The following is a 23,877-nucleotide window of genomic DNA, read 5'->3' as shown; positions in this document are numbered from 1 at the left end:
GCCCCTTTACTACGCCAATGTTAAGGAAGCAACAGTGAAGCTGCGACTGCCATCTTTGTTATTGATATACAAACGTAAATTATATGTAGAATTGTCCCGCAGAAGCCACCGTGTTGTGTGTGTGAAGATTTACAACAACGCGGTGTTGTGTGGGTATGAGACTTAGTTATTGGTGAGTTTTACGTGTGCCATATTAAATACGTTATGTTTGTTTTTTAAATCTATCACATATTGCTTGTCACATCCTATATACAGATATATTTAAATATCGCTGCACTTGTTTGTGACCTGCAACTGCCTGCCAGGCCTCTGTCAAGTATGAGTAAAAGAAATCAAGTATCATATGTGAGACCAGAAGAGCCCTCTTTTCTCAGAAAATTCAAGAAAGATGTTGGATACAAAGAAGGTCCAACCGTAGAAACTAAGGTATTGTTATTGGAAGTATTTTGCTTTCCTGGTGCTATCAAATATAAACACACAAAGCTTTGACTAGGAAAAGTGCACTAATTCATTAGAGCAATTTCTTATTGCTCTATTGTTTGCCTAAAGCCTCTTTGTGGAGGTTAATGGGACAGTACATAACAATTTTCATGATATTTTATTATGAGTTATTTGTAGAGTGCCAACAGATTCCGCAGCGATATAGGCATGGTGTGCAAGATAACATTTATTGGGATCAAGTGGGTAGAGGGCCCTGCCGAAAGTCGCACTGTTGTAGTTCACTTTTATTTATTATTATTTATAAAGTGCCAACAGATTCTGCAGCGCTGTCCATGTGTACAAAGATATAAGTACAACGGTGAAACAATACAATATAAGACAACATTTTACAGACAAATACAGGGGAATTGAGGGCCCTATTCCCGTGGGAATTTACAATCTAGATGGGTAGGAGAATGGGGAGGTGGGGACTTCAAAGGTAAGAATGATGTTAGATGAGGGCAACTGTTTAAAGTGAAAGTAAATCCTAGCGTTTTACAAACTCTAGGATTTACTATTGAAACAAATAAAGGGCACTTTCATTCATGAAGTATAAGATACTTCATGTAGAAAGCTCCTTTATTTGATTCAATTGATCGCCGTTCTCCGCTGCTACAGCAGCCCACCTCTTAGCCAATAGCCGTCCGGTAAATCTGGCTCCCATGGGCGCCAAGCCGGATTTACCGCACAACTATTGGCTAAGAGGTGAAAACGTCACCTCTTAGCCAAAACATTTTTTAGCCGTGGGGCTGCTGTAGCAGCTAAAAACAGAGATCGATTGAATCAAATAAAGGAGCTTTCTACATGAAGTATCTTATACTTCATGATTGAAAGTGCCCTTTATTTGTTTCAATAGTAAATCCTAGCGTTTGTAAAACGCTAGGATTTAATTTCACTTTAAGTGAAATTCATTTGTTAATGAGTCGGGTAATTAGCTTCCCTGAACAAAAAGGTCTTTAGGGAGCGTTTAAAGTAGGACAGGTTAGGGGAAAGTCGTACAACTCGAAGAAGTACGTTCCAGGGGGTTGGTGCCGCACAAGAGAAGTCCTGTAGCATAGGAGGAGGTGATGGTAGAGGAGGCAAGGAGCAGGTCATTGTTGGATCTTAGGGGTCAGGCTGGAGTATATTTGTTGATGAGGGAGGACAGGTAGGGTGGAGAAGCATTGGTGAGGGCTTTTCTGGTCAGGGTGAGATTGAAAGGGGGATAGAGGGAGGCCAGTTAGTAGGTTTATTACAGTAGTCAAGTCGGGAAATTACCAGGGAGTAGATTAGCTGTTTAGTAGTTTAAGCGCTCAGAAACTGACACATTTTGGAGATATATGAAGTTGATCTACAAACAGCTGGGCATGTAACTGCATGTAATATACACTACTATAAAGAACCACATGCACAGATGCTGATCTAAAAATCCAGTCTAAAACCTTTTTAAAACTTCTTGGAAGCTCCCGGTTTAGCACTGTTGATGAGGTTAGGCTGGGACACGCACTGAAAGGCGCTGGGAAAACATGAAGAGCAGTCACTCCCTCCTTCCCTGCATATGAAAAGACAGATTATACAAACCGGAGTCTGTAAACACATTTATACATCTGACACTGTGGGGCTTGGTTAGGAGTCTGAAAATTATCCCAATTTAAAAAAAAAAAAAGCAAAACTATACATTGTTACAAAAACACTCCCAGATGGGCTATATAAATGGATCATCTTACAAAACATGCAAAGAAAAATCTAGGGCACAATAGATGTGCAAGAGCATGTCATTTTTCTGCTATAATGACTATTTAATCTGTAACTGACTGCAGAATTCTGACCCTAATACATGCTGCAAAGTTCTTGTTATGTGCAAGACCTCGTTTATAGCTGTCCTTGATTGGCTACAGTAAAGGAAATAAAATAAACAACAAATCAATTTAAGTTTTTTTTTTTATAACATTTTATTTTGTATGTAACTCTTTTGCAATGCAGCAAATCATTTCAGATGCATGCTCCAGACTTGTAATGTACATTCAATACAGCTTGTGATTAGTGGCTATAGAAATATACTGCCCCTGATTATTATTTTTTTCCATGCTATTAGTGCATTTACAGTCCAGGGCTGACTAACTATGTGAATAACCCATTTATGAGTTAAACACATTGGTAAAGGCAAGCAATCATTTACTATAAAGTACTTGAGCACATTAGAGTGTTTTTATTGCATCTGTATGTCCCTTCAGTATGTGGTTTTAAAATATTGTATTATCCCCTTCAGTGCTGAACCTTTCCACACCCCTGTGCAATATGATAAACAATACCATATAGGTAATTTTTATTTTCAAAAGATTTCAATCAAACATTTCCACATTTAAAAGTAACAGTAACTATTATTTGTTTACACATATACAATTAGTTTAAGTTTATATACAATGTAATGCCCCTAAGTTATATACAGAATTGATTTTCTATTTTGAATTTTCCTCATACTATCTATCTTGGAGGGGTCATTTGGCTCCCCCCATGTCAGCAGAGGGTTTTGTCTTGTAATCTGCTGCAGGGGCACAGCCAGCCAGGAGATAACCTGTAGCGCCATTCACTTGTTATGCTTGCTTGCAGTGATGTTTCGCATGCACAGTCGTTTCCTTCAAGACATATATTTACATTGCTTTGTCAGCTTAAAGGGACATTGTACACTAGATTTTTTTATTTGCATAAATGTTTTAAAGATTATTATCATTCTTTATTTATAAAGCACCAATAGATTCCGCAGCGCTGTCCATGGGTACAAAGATAAAAGTACAATACCGGACACAATTTAACAAACAAATACAGGGGGAATTGAGGGACTTACAATCCTAGATGATCCATTTATATAGCCCGTCTGGGAGTGTTTTTGTAACAATGTGTAGTTTTGCTTATTTTTTAATAACATTGGGATGATTTTCAGACTCCTAACAAAGCCCCAAAGTGTCAGATGTATTTGCTCGTTTACAGACTACTGCTGGCTCCTGTTTGTCTAATCTGTCTTTTCATATGCAGGGGAGGGGGGAGTGTCTGCTCTTTTCTGGTTTCCCAGGCCCTTTTACTGGGTATCCCAGTCAAACCTCATCAACAGTGCTAAACTTGGAGCTTCTAAGTAAGTTTTCAAAATGTTTTATACTAAATTTTTAGATCAGTATCTGTGCATATAATAGTGCACTTAGAATAGTGTCTATTACATGCAGTTATATGAAAATTGGTGTATACTGTCCCTTTAAATGAAGCCACCAGGAGCACTATAACAAGTGAATGGGGCTACAGGTCCCCTCTTGGTTGGCTACTTTATTTATAAAATATTTTACCAGGAAGGATACATTGAGATTTCTCTCGTTTTCAAGTATGTCCTAGGTCCACAAAACATTGCATTGATGCAATAGGGTACAGTAATACAAAAACAATATTAATACATAACATATGCAGAATTTAACATAGAACAGGTAGGAAATATATATTCAAACATGACAGGTGCATTCTGTTTTGAGATACTTATCAAAGAATACCACAAAATTAATATTGATAAGTTTATATATTTATGCATTTAACTTCCTGTAATGTGGGTATCACATGAACAAATATTCAAAATAGAGAATTTGGAATCCTATTTTGAAATCCTTTAAAGGAATCTTAATACAAAGTTTCTACAAATCTGAGTTAGTGTAAGTTGCAAACATTATAACTGACAATTGTCTTAATATATAAACCATTACCAAAAATTCTAACACTACTCAGTAGAAAAAATACACCCAGAAACAGAATTCTATAAGTTGGCCATTTAATGACAGACGTTAGGGTTTTAAACCTGCTTCATGTTTAGCTGTTTCTAGTATTTATCTTGGGCTTGAGACAATAAGGTACATATCACATTGCTATTTCTCTTCATGCCCTACTTGTATAAATATTGCTGTTTCCATACTAGTAAATAACAAGTAGTACTTTTGTTTTCTCTTTTAACATAACCTTGCCATGAATACAAGTGACATAGCAGTCACGGATAGGCACGAACATGCAAGAGAAGCAGTCTGGTTTTGTTAGTGTAGAAAAACACTTTTTACATGGCATAGAAAACTAGGGTTGCACCGATACCATTTTTTTATGACTGAGTACAAGTACCGATACTTGTTCTCAAATACTCGCCAATACCAATTACCGATACTTTTTTTTTTTTTATGTCATGTGACAGTTTACCAAGCACAATACAGACTAATTATTTAAGATTCCTTCTTTATAATTATAAAGGACTGTAATGCAATAGACATTATGAAATAATAAAAAAGTTCACTGAACATGTTTATAAATAAAAAAATATTACAATAAAATATTAAATTTAAAGGGGTGATACAATTGGGTTGTAGGGCTGTTATATAACATCAATCTGACATTTGTATGGAGGTTCGACTCTAAGTTGAACAGTCTTTCACTTTCCACACTACTGCATGGGGCAGAAAGATATTTTTGGGCCATTTTAGCCAGAGCTGGAAATCTGTTTATTAACTGCCCAGTACTTCAGGGGTTTGTCTGAATGAGGTACAGTGATCTCTCCTACAATAATACAAATAACAGCAATTTTTATTGGCAGAACAGTAGTAAACAATTTTTAGTTTAGTCTCCACTCCAGTTTAAAATGAAATGGGTACATGCAGTTTGAAAAAACGCCACAAGATAGCATATGGGTAGGAAGTGGAGGTATCAGTTTAAGTATCGGTGCATTTGCACGAGTACAAGTACTCATACAAATACTTGGTATCGGTACCGATACCGATACTAGTATCGGTATCGGTGCATCCCTATAGAAAACCATAACCTTTTAAACCTTTGCAAAGTTTAAATATACAAGGAAGAGTTTTTAAAAAATGGTAGACAACTACATGAAAAGCTTTTACATCCAACTTTAAATAGTAATATACAGTGTTCTCAACAGAAAATGTCAGCTGGGTGGGGGCAGTGTAATATTTTCTATTATATAATTTTCAGCTATCCAAAGCACAAATTCATTGCATAATTTAACATAAATGTATTTAATGATAATTTGTGCAATTAAAATGTAACATTTTTAATACTGGTTAATTTTAGCCTAATATTGGCTAAAATTTTAGCCGGGTACTGCACCCACTAAAAAGATCCTGGGGAGAACACTGGTATATTAAATATACAATATTATTCTGCACACTAACATGAAGATGCAGCTTTTATCTTAGAAGTCTTAGCAATGTTGATCTGAGGAATATAAAATATTTTCAGCATAAGAGATTTTGTTCATTTTAGTGTTGGTCAGCCCCCTCGCTAGTTAAAGGGACATAAAACAGGTTGAGATCTGTGCATATCTTAAAATGACTAATTAATTAAAAATAGTTTGCATAAAAAAAAATGTTTAAAAATTTCTGGCAAGTATTTTAAAATAATTTAAAAAAATAAGCAAAATGAATTGCATAGCTAAGCTGCCTGGAGCAGCCAACTCCACCCCTCTTATCAGTGTTTAGACACAGGCATTGTATTTCAAGTGAGTTCACAGCTTCTAGGCATGCTCCATAAAATAATCCCTATTCACTTTTGCATTCTACCAAAAGAACAATAGATACAGAAACATCCATAGAAGGAAATGTCGGGGGAGTTAGAGCTTTACAGTACATATTATATTTTGTCTCTATCCCAACTTTGTTTTTTGTCCCTTTTTAAATGTGTCCTCTTATACAGTGTTTGTTTTTATTCCCAACAGAGACAACAACTTACTTTGCCTCCAGATGACAGTGATGGAAGTGATAAGGAAGATGAACAACCACAGGTGGTAGTGCTGAAGAAAGGGGACCTTTCAGAAGAGGAAGTTGTTAAACTTAAACACCACATCAAAGAAAGTTCAAAAGGTTTGTATATATTTTATATATTCATTTTAAAATATTAAATCTAAAAGGAGCAATGTTACAGGCACTAGTTTACGGCAGAGTGAGTAGGGACAACAATTCATAAAAAAAAAAAAAGAGGAAAACTGAATAAAAACTTTTGAGAAATATCTACCCCTATTACGGATATATAAGTGAATAGTACGATGGCAGACTAGCTGGAGATGATTTAAATATTGGTTTATATCTTTCAACAAAATAAATTACGGTGGTTACAATTTCTCATATTTGTTTATGAAAAAAGGTGGCTTATATAATTGAGAGTACTGAAATTATTTTATAATGCAGCAAATGAAATATCTTCAATTTGAGCCATCTTCATAATTTTGCCATGTTACTTCACAAACCTGAATGTAGTTAAAATACATACTTCTAACAAATATGATTAAACTGGCATAGAGTCTTTGCTTCGGTATACATCAGGGGTGCGATCCGATATACGGCACAGGTTTCGGCGCAATCGTGGAAACCTGCGTCGCCCGTAATTTCACCTTTCACATCGGGGTATTGCATATAGGGCGCCGGCATTTCCTAAGTGCCGTAAGTCGGATAAACTAGCGATGTCCAGAAATAATCAGCCAACAATAATAATCAGTTCAATCAGATTGGCTGATTGGATCAGCCATTAGAATGCGAGGTCAATTCTATTGGTTGATACAATCAGCCAATCGGATTAAACTTCAATCCGATTGTCTGATTAAATCAACCAATCAGATTTTTGCTACCTTAATTCCGATTGGCTGATAGAATCCTATCAGCCAATCGGAATTCGAGGGACGCCATCTTGGATGACATCATTTAAAGGACCAGCCATTCGTCGGGTAGTCGTCGTGCAGGAAGGATGCTCCGCGTCGGATGTCTTCAAGATGGAGCCGCTCCTCGCCGCAAGGATGAAGACTTCGGCCCGGCTGGGTGAAGACGGCTCAAGGTAGGGTGATCTTCAATGGGTTAGTGTTAGGTTGTTTTTAAGGGGGGATCAGGTAGGTTTTAGAGTAGGGGTGTGTTGGTGGTGGGTTGTAATGTAGTGTTTACAGGTAAAAGAGCTGATTAGTTTGGGGCAATGCCCCGCAAAAGGCCCTTTTAAGGGCTATTTGTCATTTAGTATAGGGTAGGGATTTTTATTAATTTGGGGGGATTTTTTATTTTATTAGGGGGCTTAGATTAGGTGTAATTAGTTTAAACTTCTTGTAATTTTTTTTGTAATTTAGTGGGGTTTTTTTGTGCTATAGTTTAGTTTATTTAATTGTAGTTAATTTATTTAATTTAATGATAGTGTAGTGTTAGTTGTAATGGTAGCTTAGGTTAGGATTTATTTTACAGGTAATTTTGTAATTATTTTAACTAGGTAGCTATTAAATAGTTATTAACTATTTAATAGCTATTGTACCTAGTTAAAATAAATACAAACTTGCCTGTAAAATAAAAATAAACCCTAAGCTAGCTACAATGTAACTATCTTACGGTTTATTTTATAGTTAAGTATTTAGTTTTAAATAGGAATAATTTAGTTAATAATAGTTATATTATTTAGATTTATTTAAATAATAATTAAGTTAGGGGGGTGTTAGGGTTAGACTTAGGTTTAGTAGTTAATAAATTTAATATAGTGGCGGCGACGTTGGGGGCGGGAGATTAGGGGTTAATTTAATGTAGGTGGCGGCGGTGTAGGGGGGTCAGATTAAGGGTTAATAAACTTAATGTAGGTAGCGGCAGGGTCCGGGAGTGGCGGTTTAGGGGTTAATACACTTTATTAGGTATTGCAGAGGGGGATTGCGGTTGACAGGTAGACATTGCGCATGCGTTAGGTGTTAGGTTTTTTTTTGGAAGGCATTTTAGGGAGTTACGGGGCTCCAATACTCATCGCAAGGCTTGCTACGGCTGCTTTTTTATGGCGAGGTGAAAATGGAGTAAGATTTCTCCATTTTCGCCACGTAAGTCCTTGCGCTGGATATTGGATACCTAATTGCGCGTCTCTTATATGTTAGTCTATGTGTAAAAAAACTACGTCCGACAAGTAAAATATCGCTGTATATAGGATACCAAAAACCGGCGTCGCCGGCATTTGCGGGCGACGCCGCATATGTAATGGAGCCCCTGGGATTACATTATTTTTTTTTTTTTTTAAATCTAGCATCTGGATATGTGAACATTTTAAGTGCCATAAAACATTTTGAGTTATGTGCATATTCTAAAAGGGTCAACTGAGATAAAACAGTGTGGAAAAAAAAAAAAGCTTAAGTATTTTAATAAATTTTCCAAAAATCTGCAAAGTGACTTTACACTTTAGTGTTACCAAGTGTAGCTTGCTCCACCCCACCCCCCCCTTATCAGCGTCCTACTCCAAACCTTTTGGTATCATGTAACAAATTGTACATGTGAGGATAATTACTTATGCAATTAATTGGGGGCTCAAGGAGGGATATCGGGTACTGCTATTGTTTGTTGCCAAGAGACTTGCTAATTTCCAAGGCGGATAATGTCACATGCTTTGTGAAAGCTTCAGTATTTTACTGTGCACTTCTTTAGTCAGGTCACATGTGACTCTGCCCCCTACCGTGCACATGCACAAGTGCATTCTGCAGAAGCTATGGCCTGGATAGCACCTTCCATATATGGAAATGCCCATTAAAGAGCTTAATGGAGGTTAAAACTAACCATTTTGCAGGTAAGCTTTGGCTACATTCTATATTTAGAAACTTATGTTCGTTCATACTGTTTTATGTCCCTTTAACCTACTAACATAGTTGCCACTGACTTAAACTTGCAGCCCAGTTTTTTTTGTTTGTTTTTTTTTTCGAGTTTTTTTTTATTGAGAATCCAATCAGCAAGATTTTTACACCATAGCAAAGAAAATTTACAAAACATAGACAGTTTCCTTGTACAATCTCAGAAAAAAAAGGGAAAAGATAATGTAAATTACATATGGATCTGGTTCACAACCGACCCTGAAATATGGAAATATCTCCCACTTAGATTGTTATGTGTCATGGATTCTAGATTTTCACTATTTTATTTAATACAACATAAAACATAAGTCTCACTGTCCAGAAACATTCTTATAATAACGTAACCTGATGTCTATAACGACATTGTTCTATTAATCCAAAGGCCATGTTAGGATATACATTAAGTTTAAAAAATTAATCACAAAAGAGACCAGGTCCTATAAATTTTTAAGATATTGCTCCCAAGTAGTTTGTAGTTCTATGAAATTATCCCTTTTATTTGAAGAATAAGAGCCATATTCCTCCAACTCAATTAACTCAGTGACTTTATTTTGCCACATTTCTATGGAAGGAACCTCCGACGACTTCCAATTCTGTGCCACTAAGACCTTAACACTGTTTATCATGATTCTCATAAGGGGTCTAAAGTGCATCTGGGGGAGCTTGATTGATTTATTAAGCAACCACACAAGGGGGTCTAAGGGGAGGATCATATAAAGGATACCCTCTATTTCTGTTATTATTTTTCGCCACAAAGAGTTTATCTGAGAGCACCACCACCACATACGTCCCATACCACTCCCTACATGACCACATCTCCAGCACGTATATTACTAGTTTTGGGAAACAGTTTATGTAGAATTTTAAAATTTAGTTATTTTATCCGGGCTGATGTGGAGCAAGATTTAGTATTCTGGTAGATGTTGGTAGCTACTCCGGGAGTGATTGATAACTCCAATTCCGCCTCCCAAGTAAATATCGAACATGGCACATCCCCCGGGGGGGGGGGGGGTTGTGTAATTATGCGGTATATATATGAGTGACTATGTCTGAGTGGTGGGGCCGAAGAAAACAGTTTTTCAGTCAAGGTCAATGGTCACGTCAGATTTAAGTAGTGTTTATGCGTCGTCACATAGTGATGTACCCTTCTATAGGTGAACCAATTTGCAGCCCATGAATGACCCCTGTCCACGAGCTGGTCCTGAGTGCACAACTGCTCGTTTAAAGTAAGGTGAGCAATTGAAGTGTCTTTTATTGTATCCTCAGTCACCCAACTTCTGTTAAGAGATAGGAGAGAGAATTCACTATTGTAAATAAGTGACGTTAGGGGGCCGGGGCAGGAGGACAAATAAGGGTTTATACTATTAGTGCGCTCCCAAGCCTTTAGTGTGTTCCGTGTGAATGGGTTAGTAATTTGGCCGCAAATAGCACTAAAATTGTGTTTCCAACAAATAGTAGGAAGATGTATTCCTCTAAGACCCTCTTCTAAAATTATCCACCTCTTGTTTGCTCTGTGGATTCTCCAATCTAGGATTCTCTGTAAGAATATGAATCTACAGTAGGAATCAATATCTGGGACCCCTAAACCCCCCTGAGCTGCAGAGCGGGACATTTATAGATTTATTAATCCTGGGAGGGCGTTTATTCCAAATAGTCGTTGCATCTGGGGGGTATAATTGTTAGGTATGGGGATAGGTAGTGTATGCATAATGTAAAGCAGACGAGGGAAAGCGTTCATTTTAACCGTATGAACTCTGCCTAACCAAGAAAGGTTCTTCATCGTCCAAGACGAGAAGTCCCTCATCAGGGCTGTTTTAATTGGGGCATAATTTGAGGAAAATAGGGAGTCCAGATTATCAGCAAGCTGTATTCCCAGGTATCTTAGGGAACCCTTGCTCCATTTAAATGAACATCTATCAGAGATCAGGGCTTCCGTCTGCGAGTCTAAAGCAACCCCTAGCATTTCAGATTTATTTTCATTTATTTTAAAATTTGAAAATCTATTCAATAATTCCAGTTCTCTTAAGAGGGGTGGGATAGAATTAATAGGGTCCGTTAAAGAAAACAAAATGTCATCTGCGAATAGTGATAGCTTGTACACCTCTCCCCCTACACAAAAACCCTGTATATTTTTGTTTAATCTGATTTTAGTTGCCAAAGTCTCTATAAGGCAGGGAAACGGTAAGGGGGACAAGGCACAGCCCTGTCAGGTTCCGTTTATTTGCAGGGGGTCTGAAACAATGCCATTAAGAGGTATTTGGGCACTTGGTTTACTATATAGGGCAACATTTTTATGAACGGTCTTATCTCCCAGCCCAAACGAACCAAGCGTGGCCTTTAGAAAAGACCATCTGACACGGTCGAAGGCCTTCTCTGCATCTGTAGATAGCCAAATTGAAGGGATATTTTTTGACCTAGCGTGCCACAACAAATGTAAGTTTCGAACCATGTTATCTTTGGCTTCGCGAAAAGGGACAAAGCCCACCTGATCCTGATGTATAATTTGGGGTAATATTCTATTTAAACGATTTGCCAAAATTTTAGCATAAATTTTAATATCGGATTTTAATAACGAGATTGGTCTATAATTCGAGATATAGAAGCTAGATTTATTTGGTTTTGGTATCGAGGTCAGTCTTGCCTGCAGGGCCTCAGGGGGGAACTCACAGTCCTCATCTATAGTATGAAAATAACGTAAGAGAGAGGGTGTCAAAAGGTCCTTAAAAATGATATAATAGTCGTTGCCAAAACCGTCATGGCCTGGGGACTTCCCTCCCTTTAGTGTTTTGATAGCACCCAGGATCTCTGCTGTTGTGCATGGGGCATCTAAGTCATCTTTTTGTTCCGTTGTAATCTTGGGAAGACCCAGTTGCGACGGGTACCCCTGTATAGCATTATCCGTAGGGGATGTATCAACTCGACTCAAGTTGTATAATGATTCATAATACCTTCTAAACTTCTCTGCTATGTCAGCAGAAGTATACCAGTCTTTGCCTTTGTCATCTTTAATGTGTGTGATATATCTACTAAGTGTTTTCCTTCTAAGCTGTCTCGCCAACATCTTCTCTTGCTTATTAGCACCCTCATAAAATTTATTCCCAAGGTACAGAGCATTTCTTTTGGCATCAGTCCCTAAGTAACAATTAAGTTGCCTTCTTTTGTGTTCAAGGCTGTCTAGTTAAGAGCGATCTTTAGGATAAACCTTGTGAATTTCCTGCAATAAATCATCCAAAAGGGATGACAAGTAGACTTGGTTTTGTCCTAGCTGCTTTTAGGGCTATCAACTCCCCCCGTATGACACACTTATGAGCATTCCATATATGTTGGGGACTGATGTTTTGGAGTATCATTTATTTTAAAATTATCTTCTAGTATGTTTGCGATTCGGAATCCGATCATTGGATCCTTCAGAAGGGTCTCATCTATTCTCCAGGTGCGCTGCGTGTGTGTACCACCCGGTAAGTTTAATGTACAACTAATCATAGCGTGGTCAGACCATGTGATAAGGTATTTATCTGAACTCTTAACCTGGGCGAGACTGGTGACATCAATCATTAAGTAGTCTATCCTAAAATAATGTTGATGAGGATATGAGTAAAAAGTATAGTCTTTATCATTTGAGTGACTTAAGCGCCAGGTGTCATGAACCGCCAGAGAAGAGAGATATGTTCTTATTTGATGGAGAACTTTACTAGGGGGTCGATGATCTCCCTGTGGAGCAATCTTTAGATGGGTCTAAGGCTATATTGAAGCCTCCGCCAACAATCGGGCTACCTCTTGACGTCTCCTAAATTCTTTTGCAAATGTGGTGAAAAAATCTAGGGGAGTCTGTGTTAGGTGCGTAGATATTGACTATTGTGATGTGTTTATGATGAAAGATCCCTGTGAGAATGAAATATCTGCACTCCCTGTTCCTTATGATTGAACTAACTTTGAGAGGGGTGTTTTTATTAATCAATATACAAACACCGTTATGTTTGGAGTTTGAAGCAAAATATCCAGGGCCAAATTTCAAAAAAGAGGATTTAGGTTCATGAACTCTTTTAAAATGGGTCTCTTGGAGCATTACTACATCACATCCCAATCTCTTATAGTCCCTAATTGCTATGGATCTTTTCTGTGGTATATTGAGCCCCTTAACGTTATGTGAGAGTATTTTAAGATTATTCATATCTGACATCATTGTGAAATTTTAGCACATATCTTATTCCAACTAACTTGACAAAATTATAGATAGAACTTCTGGTCTCTGACATATCATACAAGGACAAGTGAGACAACATCAACATAGATAAAACAATTAAGAAACACAAACAGAAAACTTTTATAAAACATAGTGTATCTTTAGAACTATACACCTTAATTGGGGGGAAGTGGTGTCGTATTTTTGATCTAGTTAGATAAAAATTAATCTACAAAATGGGGAGGTGACTGGCCCAATTGAAGGAGACAACTGTATAGATTATGAGTATTATTTGCTTAATTCCCCGACAAGAGAGCTTTTAAAAGGCTCAATTAAATTTGGTATCATCACTGTCACGTAGCTCAGGGGTATTACCAGTCATAGATACAAGTCTAAAAGTTAGGAAGAGTGGTATAATGATTATCAGAAACTTACATCTATGTGTGAAGGGATGGGATAGGAACCCCTAGAGCAGTATACAGGTTAGTTTATACATTATTTTACAGTAATATTAGTCACATGGGTCTTACCCAACCTTCACGTCCAGGTGTCCTCTGGAAGAGGACCACATGTGATCAGCAATACAGGCCTTAAGCTAAGCCACATTATAAAGGTTAATATTGAAGCCCATAAGGGCCTACAAAAAGGTCCAGTTCACAAAATCAGCGGGAGCCCTCTGACCGAGGAGGGTCTGTTTTCCTTCTTTTAGGTTGTGATCTTGTCCATTGAGAACATTGCTCTTTTGGACCTCCAAGTGAGTGTCTCCAGACCGAGGAGCTTCCAATACATTGTCCTCTGGTGGGACAAAATTGATGTTTCATTTCTTGGAGAAAGTGTCTAAGTCTTGGAAACCCTTATATATTGCTTGAGAGCCATTGTGAGTGGCAATTAAACTGAAAGGAAAACCCCATCAATAACTATTTTCTTGAAGGGTCTTGGTGATAAATTTCACCTCTCTTCTTCTCTGAATGGTCTGAGGGCATAAGTTCTGATAAATTTGTAAAGAATTGTCCCTGAATATGATTTCTCTTCTGGACCGAGCAGTATGCCAAAGGTCTTCTTTGGTGGTATAACGTAGAAACTTTATAATCGCATCTCTTGGTGGTGCTGGTGGTTTTGAAGGAGGTCGGAGAGCCCTGTGTATTCGTTCATTATCCTCAGGTTGGAGGTTGGGTGCCCTTGGGAGTAAAAAAGCAAACCAGTCCTTTAGATATGGTTTTAATTGGTCTTGTTGGACCTCTTCTGGGATACCTCTTATCCTGAGGTTATTATGTCTTCCTCGATTATCTAAGTCTTCTAACTTTTCCTGCAGTGTTTGTACAATAGAATCCTGTATTGATATTTGAGTAGTATTCGAGCGAGCTAACAAGGTTATTGAGAGCTTCTTGTCCCTCTTCAAGATATTTGATTCTAGAACCCTTATCTGTTGGATCTTTCTTGAGGTCCCTCATTTCCTCCTTTATAAAAGATTTTAAGGATGCGAGGTCAGATTTAGAAGGGAGGTCTGCTAGCTGTGAATGCAACATCTGTAATGTGGTTTGGGGTAAAGCTAGAGAATCCATCTGAGGGTCAGATGTGAGTTTATCTTTAGATTGGGATAAGTCAGGAGCTGCTAATTCAGAAGTGTGGGGAAAAAGCAGTCACTGAGGGAGTAGTTGATGCCGATTTGGCTGGTTTATCCATTTTTGGGCCCTTACGCTGCGACATATCCGTGAGCTCCACAGAAACACAAAGGTATGCCCCCAGATCTCCGCTAACCTCAGTGTATTATGTTCTGAAGTCCTTATTCACGTTGCTCTATGACCGAGTTATTGTGTCCAGGAAAGCATATACACACTGGGCTCAGGTATATGTGCCTTTATTAGGTAAGCTTGTATTGTAAGCACCCTAAAGGCAACAATGATTACATGTAGCAGTTTATTCAGTGTCCCAAATGTATCTCTCTCTTAAAATACCTGCAAGATATAACTGTAATCTTCACCTCCCTATCACCTTATGTTTTCCATTACTGGCAAGCAGCCTGAGGTGCGTGAGATGAAACGTCTGGTAAATCAAAAAGCACCGTATTACAAAATCCTCCCTCAGACCTCCACTGCTCAAACAACAATCTTCACCTCCAAGTGACCCGATTCTCTTACAAGGTATACATAAGTCCCATTTAATATTATTCCCTCTAAGGGAACATGTAAAACTCACTACCTCAGAGGCCGGCATCCGACCAAGACTGCACAGCCGTGTGAAAATATCAGGTAGGTGAGACCTCCAGTTGCTGAACTGATCGTGTGATCAATCCGCCTAGGCACAGGCACAGTCTTCGGATCAGTAAAGCCCTTTTCTGTATTGCGACTCAAGATGGTGGCCGCATGTTCATCAGACCGGCCTGGGTTCTTTTGTGGTAAGCTCTCTGTGGGTCCGGAATAAGCCAAATCTAGTTTGGTGTCATGTCCCAGGTGTCGGTAAGGGAATTGTACTAGAATTGGGGCCTCCACCTGCCCCTTGTGTGGAAATTGAGCTACGACAGCTACGGAGCTTAGTTAGAACACAGCCATGTCCCAGCACGTCTTGGCTCCGCCCCCTGCAGCAGCCCAGTTTTATTAGACTGCAATTAAAGACAATCGTATTTCTTGCTTCCTCTATACCCCTTCTGAGAATTACAATTTCAAATATGCTACTTGGCTTGAGGAAAGTTAAATGGCAGTGCTTGTTGGAGTAAATTAATCTCTGTGTTGTGTCCTCTTCCCAGTATTCTGCATGGATACACAGTAATAATCCCCAGTGCTGTGTTTCTGTTATTAGTTTCTAGTGACATCATGCTCAAATTGCCATGTAAATTAGCCAGGATATTGTTCTACTGATACTTTGTAAATTTTCTGTCTGACCAAAGCTTGCATAATTAAATCTGTTATGGTAACCTCCACCTTGGAAGAGAGAACTTAGTATATAGGGCTCAATTTATCAAGCCTTCTCCCCCATATTACTGCAGGTTTGCAAAAGAAAACCTGCAGTCAGGATTTATCAAGCAGCGGTCATTAGACTAGGGGGTCATCAGACTGCTGCTTCCAAACCCTGTTCTCGACCTCTTAGGTGGAGAATTTCAATCTCCCCGGGTTTATGTATTTTGGCTGTGCATGGGCAGGAAGGGCGGGGTTGCAAAGGAACGTTTGTGTGCAATGTTAAATTCCAGCAGCAGATTGCTGCCTACCAGAGGAGAGCTCAGGTCGGACAGGGGCGAATATGTACACCCCTGTCCACCATGGGTTGATAAATCGAGCTCGTAGTGTATGAAGCATTACCCTGTCCAGCATAGCACACTGGATTAGATTATGCTATTGTGACAGACGGTATCTGAACATGAATCAGATTTAATAATATGGGACCATAAAAGGCAGTTAAAATCTTTTTTTCATCAGTTACCCAACAATGTTATTTTAGCAGCAACAATCCTAATTAGTTTGGATCATCTGACACAGCACTTTAAATTTGTGGGGTGTTGTACTGGTGATGGTGTTTTATTGTGCATGGTGGATTTGATTTAAATCACTAGTCTGTAAGACCGATTTTTAAATCATGGTTTTCATTTTTAGAAAAATAAGCTTTCAGATTATATTTTCCAGTTATATCAGACCATTACTGATTTGGTTATATATCATTAAAAATATGCTACGAGCATAAGGCACACCTGTTTTGAATGTATTATCATATCTCCTATTCTCAAATGTTGTCTAACACGTATTTTTCTGATGACTATTTTAATTTATTAAGTGCAACTTTGAATAATACCAAACTATCTGTATGACATGCTGTATGCCAGAACTCTCTTAAATAGAAAAAAAAAATATGCTTAAATAGATAGATTATTGAAATGAATGAGATTATTTAGAGGTGAACTATATCCAGTTTAATTTGTTAATCATTCATATTTGTTAAACATTTCATGTGTGTGTATATATATAAAAAGTAAACACAGACTTGCACACTCTGGTCTTTTAAATTTCTTTTTACTTGTGAAGTGACGTTTCGGGACAAAGCTTCCCCTTCCGACATAGCTAAAGTTCCACCTAAACATATAACAAAGGATACTGGTGCAAAAAAAATAATAATAATAAAAATCTGACAAATTCAAGCATGTTATTTTTGATGGTGTACATAAACCTATATAAGCAAATCCTGTTAAAATGTTTGAATGTATTTCTTCACTAGAGCAGCATATCTTTTTATGAAGTTGGAATCATTTTTCAGAGATAGATGGCAGTAGAGCCTAGGAAATAAAGCAGATCTGACAAAAACATACCAGGGAATTGTAGGAACAGTATCAGAAAATCTTTTACACTTAATTACAAAACATGTTCTTCTTTATTTGTAGATTCCCTAATTTATTTATTTATTTTTGTGTAGACAAGGAAGCAGCCCCTGATGATGGAAAAATACTATTTAGGAAGCCAGAAAAACGTTCATCAGGCGACAAGTTTTCAGGTATAAATGCTAGTTCCAGCAAGAAGAAGAAACAAGAAGAAAGTAAGGAACCACTTGACAGCAAATCTGCACATAAACAAGTGCGGAATAGCAGCTTACTCTCATTTGGTGATGATGAAGAAGACTAACACTTACTTAAAATGTTTGCTTAGTAGAATCAAAAGTAAATGACTATTAAGATATTTCTAAATTTGAATGGGTTTTATACCAAACATGCATAAACTTTTGTTGTTTTTATTTAAAAAAAAAAAAAATGTTTCAATGTTAAAGTATTTTGGTCTCCAACCATCGAGATTATCTGGAATGTGTGTCTTTTTGTATGATGATGTTTTTATTTTAATAAAATGTGTTTTAAGATGTTTTTCTATTTTTTTATTATTTTTTTTTGCTTTACTTTCTAATTTGTCCAGAGATAAAACATAATTTCATTTTTATTAGGTAAATTAATCCTTTTTTAAAAAAAAAAATTTAACTACAGAAACAGTTCCTTAGCTGGTAAGGCTAATCATTTGTTATGTATAACAAAATACGTTTTTGCTTTTCTCATGGAAACCATTGTTAACATGACTACATAAAGATTTATATGAAAAACCCTTATTATATAAAAAATTAAGAAAATAAGGTTGCATTATTATTTTTTTTATATAAAGCATTATTTTTAGGGGCGGAGGAAGGGACCATGATTGACAGAAGCGATATACTATTTTTTCTTAAATTAATTTAAACAAAAAATAATAATGCGTAAGGCTTATCAAAGAGCATTACACACCCTGATACAAAACCTGACAGTCAAAGTAAAGAGACAATTTGTGGTAACATGTAATACCCACCACTAGAGAGATCTCTGCAATCCTTAACAAATATTTAGGAATAATAAAATCTGATTTCGCACAAATGATTGGTGATAGAATTGCCATTTGTTGGCGGAAATCTAAGACCTTGAGCGACAAACTGGTTTCAAGTCATTTGGCAAAGACCAGCTAAAAGAAAAAAATGGGTTCATACTCTTTTTGGTACATGTGTATACTGTCAATTTATTCTTAATGTTACTGAGTTGGATACATTTCCTAATGGGAAGAAATTCATTAATGGTCATTACAGCTGTAAAACAAAAAATGTTATTTATTGTTTTGAATGCTCATGCAGAAAGAGGTATGTGGGCATGTCTGTGGAGAGACAGGCTTCTAAGCAGCATTCCCCCTGCTCCTATACTTAACATTGTTAAGTATAAATAAAGTTGCGCAGTGACGTCATCATGCAAAACGGGAAGCCCTGGCGATGCCTGCCACTCTACAAGCCCCATCACCGGGGTAGGAGCGGGTGGGAGCCCCCAGATCTCACTCAAGGTGGGAGAGTTCTAGTGACGGCTCTGAGCCGTCATTAGCACCAGAGTGGAAAACTCTGTGACGGCTCAGAGCCGTCATTAGCACTCAAAGAGTTAAAGGGATAGAAAGGTCAAAACTGAAATATGTATAAGAGCATTTTAATTGTAAATAAAAAACATTTTTGCAATATACTTAGATTAGCCAAAATGCTTCTGGTAAAAGTTATTACTGTTTTTCAGATGCATACACACATATGCTTTGAGGGCTGTGCACCACACCTTCTTTCTCAGAAAATCAGTAGTGGCTTATATGACACTGATTAAGATTTCACAGACACAATGGACACCACCGCCAGCTCTCTGAGCTTTAATACTGGGACACAGACCTACACAGCATATGTGCGTATGTCACTGAAAAAAATAAATCATTTTTACTAGGAGCATTTTTGCTAATGAAAATATACTGCAAATATGCTTCTATTTACTATAGAAATGCACCCATGCACATTTTAATTTTAACCTTTATATCCCTTTAAGTTTGTAGACTAAAATGTTAGAATATTCCTTTATAAAGAATCTGTCTGTCCACATTTATGTTCTGCTAAAACATTATTTTTTAAGCATTTTTAATTAAGCCATAAGGCTGTAAAAAGCTATGCTGCTATATACAGATGTGTTAAACATTTGCTGTTACAGTCATTTAAAACCCCTGGTATGCTTTAGAAAAGTCTATCATTTCTTTAAAAAGAAGTCTGGGCTTCCAGTCTCTCATGAGATAGGCAGATTGCTACATGTTATGATGTCTGCACTATATGTTAGCTGTGTTTTTATTTTTATATAGAACCTTCTGCTGTGTTTAGGTCCAAATTAGCAGCAGGCAATATAAATGTGTTGCCTGCCATTCATGAGATACTTTCTCCTGCTGTTTGCCTGCTCGTGTTCTTTTGTTCCCGTTGATAGCTTACTTTTGCTTTCTTCCTTTTCAGGTTTTCCTGTAGGTTGACCTTATTTTTATACTCCACAGTTTTAGCGGCTCAGTAATTGGAACGTTCTCCAAATAATACCAAGTGATCGATATGGAAACAGCAGGAAGGCGGAACGTGGCTTTCTCTATTATATCCTTGTCATATGATGGCCAGCAAGAACCGCCTGTGCTCCCCCTTATTGGGCAGAACACATTGTAATATCCAACATCGTTTCTATATATTATGAAATTGTGAGATTTATTTTATTGTATTCACAAATGGTAATATTACAGTGTCACTAATCCTCTTTTCATATCATTACTGTACAGGACAGTATTACTGATCACTGGAGAAAGAAATATTAGAATAATGTTATGATGAATAGGTTAGGTAAGGCATGAGCATATGGCATAATAAGGGTGATAGTACAGAAAACCTCTCGCTGATTGCAAGCTGGCAGAGATAAATAAAATTGAAGAGAGAGGTCAGTTGGTTAATTAAGCAACAGGTCACATTCAGATTTTCATCCTCCTGAAGTTTATAAATCATTTGGTACCAATAAGGGCCAGATCACGAGTGGCGCGTTAAGTTACACTCGAGCAATAAGCGGTTTATCACCACTGTTTGCACGCATCGGGTTTTCCACTCGTATTACAAGTTGAAAGTAAACACGATCGTTTCAAGTTAAGGTGCGTCTGGTTAACGCAACCTCAGAGCTCTGGTTAATTGTTTCGCAAAACAAAACACATCTGAAATACATAACAAAGTACAGTAACACCATCTAATAAACATTATTCAACAAAAGGCTTTAAAGGCTCAAAGATATGAAAGAAAAAAAGCAGGCAAAGGGCTTTAACATTGAGATACATACATATATATGTCTAAAGATTTATATTTATGTATGTATATATGTATTTACAGACATTTATACACATATGTACACACACACACACACATATATATATATATATATATATATATATATATATGCATTGGAGCCCTTTACAGTCAAGTAGATGAAAACATGTAAAAGCATATTTATGCAATATTCACATTTAATAAAGTGTTATATTACGTATTTACTGTAAGTACTATGTATATATATATATATATATATATATATTTCTGAATACATAGAAGAACCTATTCTATTATGTGAAAAACACTTGATTGTGAAACATTCATATTTTCATGAAATAAATAAAGTTCCATGAACTGCAGCCTTCTTAAAACGATCAAATCCTTTATGGGGGTCAAATTAAAATAACATCTATAGCGACACCACTCCAACAATAGTACAGAAACAATGTCATACACGTTTCAGCAACACTTTGCCTTAATCATAGACCATAAGGTACATCAGATGTGATACAATATTTAAAAGGCGCAAACAAATACTATTGGTTATTAAAAACACACACCTGGGGGGGGAGGGGCAGAGCTAGCCGCCATAGGGGAAAGAAGCACTTTGACAGAGCTCTGACTCAAAACTACAAAAAAAACTCCCTAGAACGTTATAAAAACCATTACAAACAAGAAAGATCAGTGGTGAAATATACCAAGACACAAAGAGGGCCGATTGGGTACCAGACTTTTCTGTTTGGCGTTATAGCGCAGCTGCCCGGACCAGACTCTACCGGACCATAATCAGGAAAGACCGTGGCTGCTGCCTACCCTGGGACCCGTGACATCAACTAAGCAGCACAAAAGTCCCCACATAACGATAGCAATTCAGTGACACAATCTGGACCGTAGTACAGATAAAAACAGATGGTTGTTCACATTCTGTGAGGGAAAATGAACAGAGGAACCTGAACCTTCAGGGTAAGAGTGGTGGGAGAATCGCCATCTTTGCCTTTGCATATAATCTATCCTACTACTCTGGGGTGCTCAGCTGCATCAAAGGGGAGATTGTGAGTAATATAAGCAGTGCCATATCATATGCAGCGTAGTAAGCCTGGCAGTACAGGCCGCATACCGGAATGAACTGGACATGAGTAGATGGCATTAAAAAGTTAGCAACCGATTTTACTGCAACTTTACCTGTCAACATGGTGGATTGGTACACGATTTTTCGCAGTTTAATGAAGGATTTTGAACATAAAATTTGTCTACGACTTGACAGCCTCACAACACTTTGCTGCAGTATGGTTATGAATGGAGATGCCCCACTAGTCGGCACGGCTGAAAGCAACGACACGCCTGATCTTCAGAGGATAGCAGATACGGAAGAGGCTCTGTCAGGTCGGAATACCCCATCTCCCACTATATTAAATGCCACCACTCTGAAAGCCTCCCTTCCCAGAGATGGCTTAGGGGTGGCGATACTGTCAGATGGTCTAAGTGTCGGGAGTCGGCAGATGGACGTGGCAAGACTGTTTAAATTACATGCTGTGGACTACTGTGCCCAAAAGATGCCTGTCCCTCTGCTCGACCCGCAGAAGAACAGCCTCCTTAGGTCTGGTATTGGGTAAAAATGCTCCCCTTGACGTGCCTTACTCTGGAGAGATGCAGCCTAATAATTTCACAATTTCATGACGGCCTTATGGCCTGAACTATTTGCTTTGTGACTAATATCTATTATACTTTGGCTAGTCCTTGGACGGCCTGGGGGTGGAATTTATGTGTCAGGCCTTTAATGAGCCATTCTCCTAACACACTTCTCAACAACTAAGAAATACAGCTGCTCCTACCATACACATATTGTATTGATGCAAGTAAAATATAATGTGCTAGACTTTTTGTATAGGATAGAATGTCACCTCTGTGTATATTTGTTAGGTTAATGTATTCGGTTAAGTATATATTGTATGTTCTGTTTTCTTCTGTACACATGACTCCATTCTTGCCTCAATAGGGTAAAAACTATAGGAGACTTAAGTGTCTCAGTCTTCTAACCTATACTCTCTAACATGCATACTACCCTTGGCGTTGTCTCTGGTGTCTGCGGCCGGGATGGCAGAGTGTCTATATAATTTTTGATGGAGGGGAGTTCATCTTTATTAACCCTGGGTAGAGAATTTTAGAGGGTACAAACACTAAAATATACTCTCACAACTAGAATATACTTGAGTTCATATTATCTTGCTTAGCTGTTTCTGGGTTTGGAGGTTCTACTCCACCACCTAATATTTCCGTGGCCCCAAGAACGACCCTTACTCATTCCGTTATACTACATTTTGAGACCATGAATGACCTCTGGTTTCCAATATTAATATTCGGCTAGAGGTGACCTATGCCTATTTTACAGTAGGAGATACTGTATGTCTATATTATATCTTATAAATAGTTGACAATTGTCCATATCTATATATGGCTTTATATGATTGCACACACAGGCTCATGTACTTTCGTTTGACTGAGCACATAACGTGAATTTACCTCTATAAATTGAGCACAAACAGCTAAATGTCATTGTTGCTAGCATGGCCTACATGATCTTTAATTGTATTATACTCCCCCTATGAGTCTGGCTTGCTCTCCCCCCCATATCTAGATCTATTGTGGTTGGGGGTGACTCTAACCCTCCGCAAGCATAGGCAGAACTACTCTCCATGCTTCTTTTTGCTCTGGGGGGGGGGGGGGGACTCAGCCTAGTGCTGGCTCCGCCCCTCACTATACAAATTTGCGGTTATGGGATCGCCTGAGCCCTCCACATATAAAGGCAGAGTTAGGTAGTCTCTGCCACATCCGAGGCGCAGAGCCCTCTATCTCCATAACCTTGTTTTTACTATATTCGCTCTGTTGCTCGGGAATACCATTCATAATCTTAGTAGCTTATTGCAACCCCATAGCCTCACTGTGCTCTGGGGCTCCTTTG

At 37.9% G+C, this 23,877-nt stretch overlaps 1 protein-coding gene across 2 annotated transcripts; it reads left to right on the top strand.

Moving 5' to 3' along the window:
- The first annotated feature begins 10 nt into the window (after positions 1–10).
- KIAA1143 (KIAA1143 ortholog) lies at positions 11–18,129 on the top strand. 2 transcript variants are annotated; one of them, XM_053713038.1, is made up of 4 exons: positions 11–153; positions 256–426; positions 6,206–6,350; positions 17,691–18,129. In XM_053713038.1, exons 2-4 carry the CDS (start codon positions 319–321, stop codon positions 17,894–17,896), a joined length of 459 nt encoding a protein of 152 aa, XP_053569013.1. In that variant the 5' UTR covers positions 11–153; positions 256–318; the 3' UTR covers positions 17,897–18,129. The 2 variants fall into 2 exon arrangements, with proteins under 2 accessions (XP_053569013.1, XP_053569012.1); XM_053713037.1 differs by having other exon boundaries at positions 23–172.
- Positions 18,130–23,877: the final 5,748 nt, after the last annotated feature.

The sequence above is a fragment of the Bombina bombina genome, chromosome 5 (assembly GCF_027579735.1).
Source record: "Bombina bombina isolate aBomBom1 chromosome 5, aBomBom1.pri, whole genome shotgun sequence".
NCBI lineage: Eukaryota > Metazoa > Chordata > Amphibia > Anura > Bombinatoridae > Bombina > Bombina bombina.
This window is presented reverse-complemented; position numbering and strand designations above follow the sequence as displayed.

Excerpts from the sequence above, each read along its gene's own strand:
- KIAA1143 (XM_053713038.1), top strand. The coding sequence starts at position 319 with ATGAGTAAAAGAAATCAAGTATCATATGTGAGACCAGAAGAGCCCTCT. Across the intron at positions 427-6,205 it reads GTCCAACCGTAGAAACTAAG|AGACAACAACTTACTTTGCC; the intron begins GTATTGTTATTG and ends TATTCCCAACAG. Across the intron at positions 6,351-17,690 it reads CATCAAAGAAAGTTCAAAAG|ACAAGGAAGCAGCCCCTGAT; the intron begins GTTTGTATATAT and ends ATTTTTGTGTAG.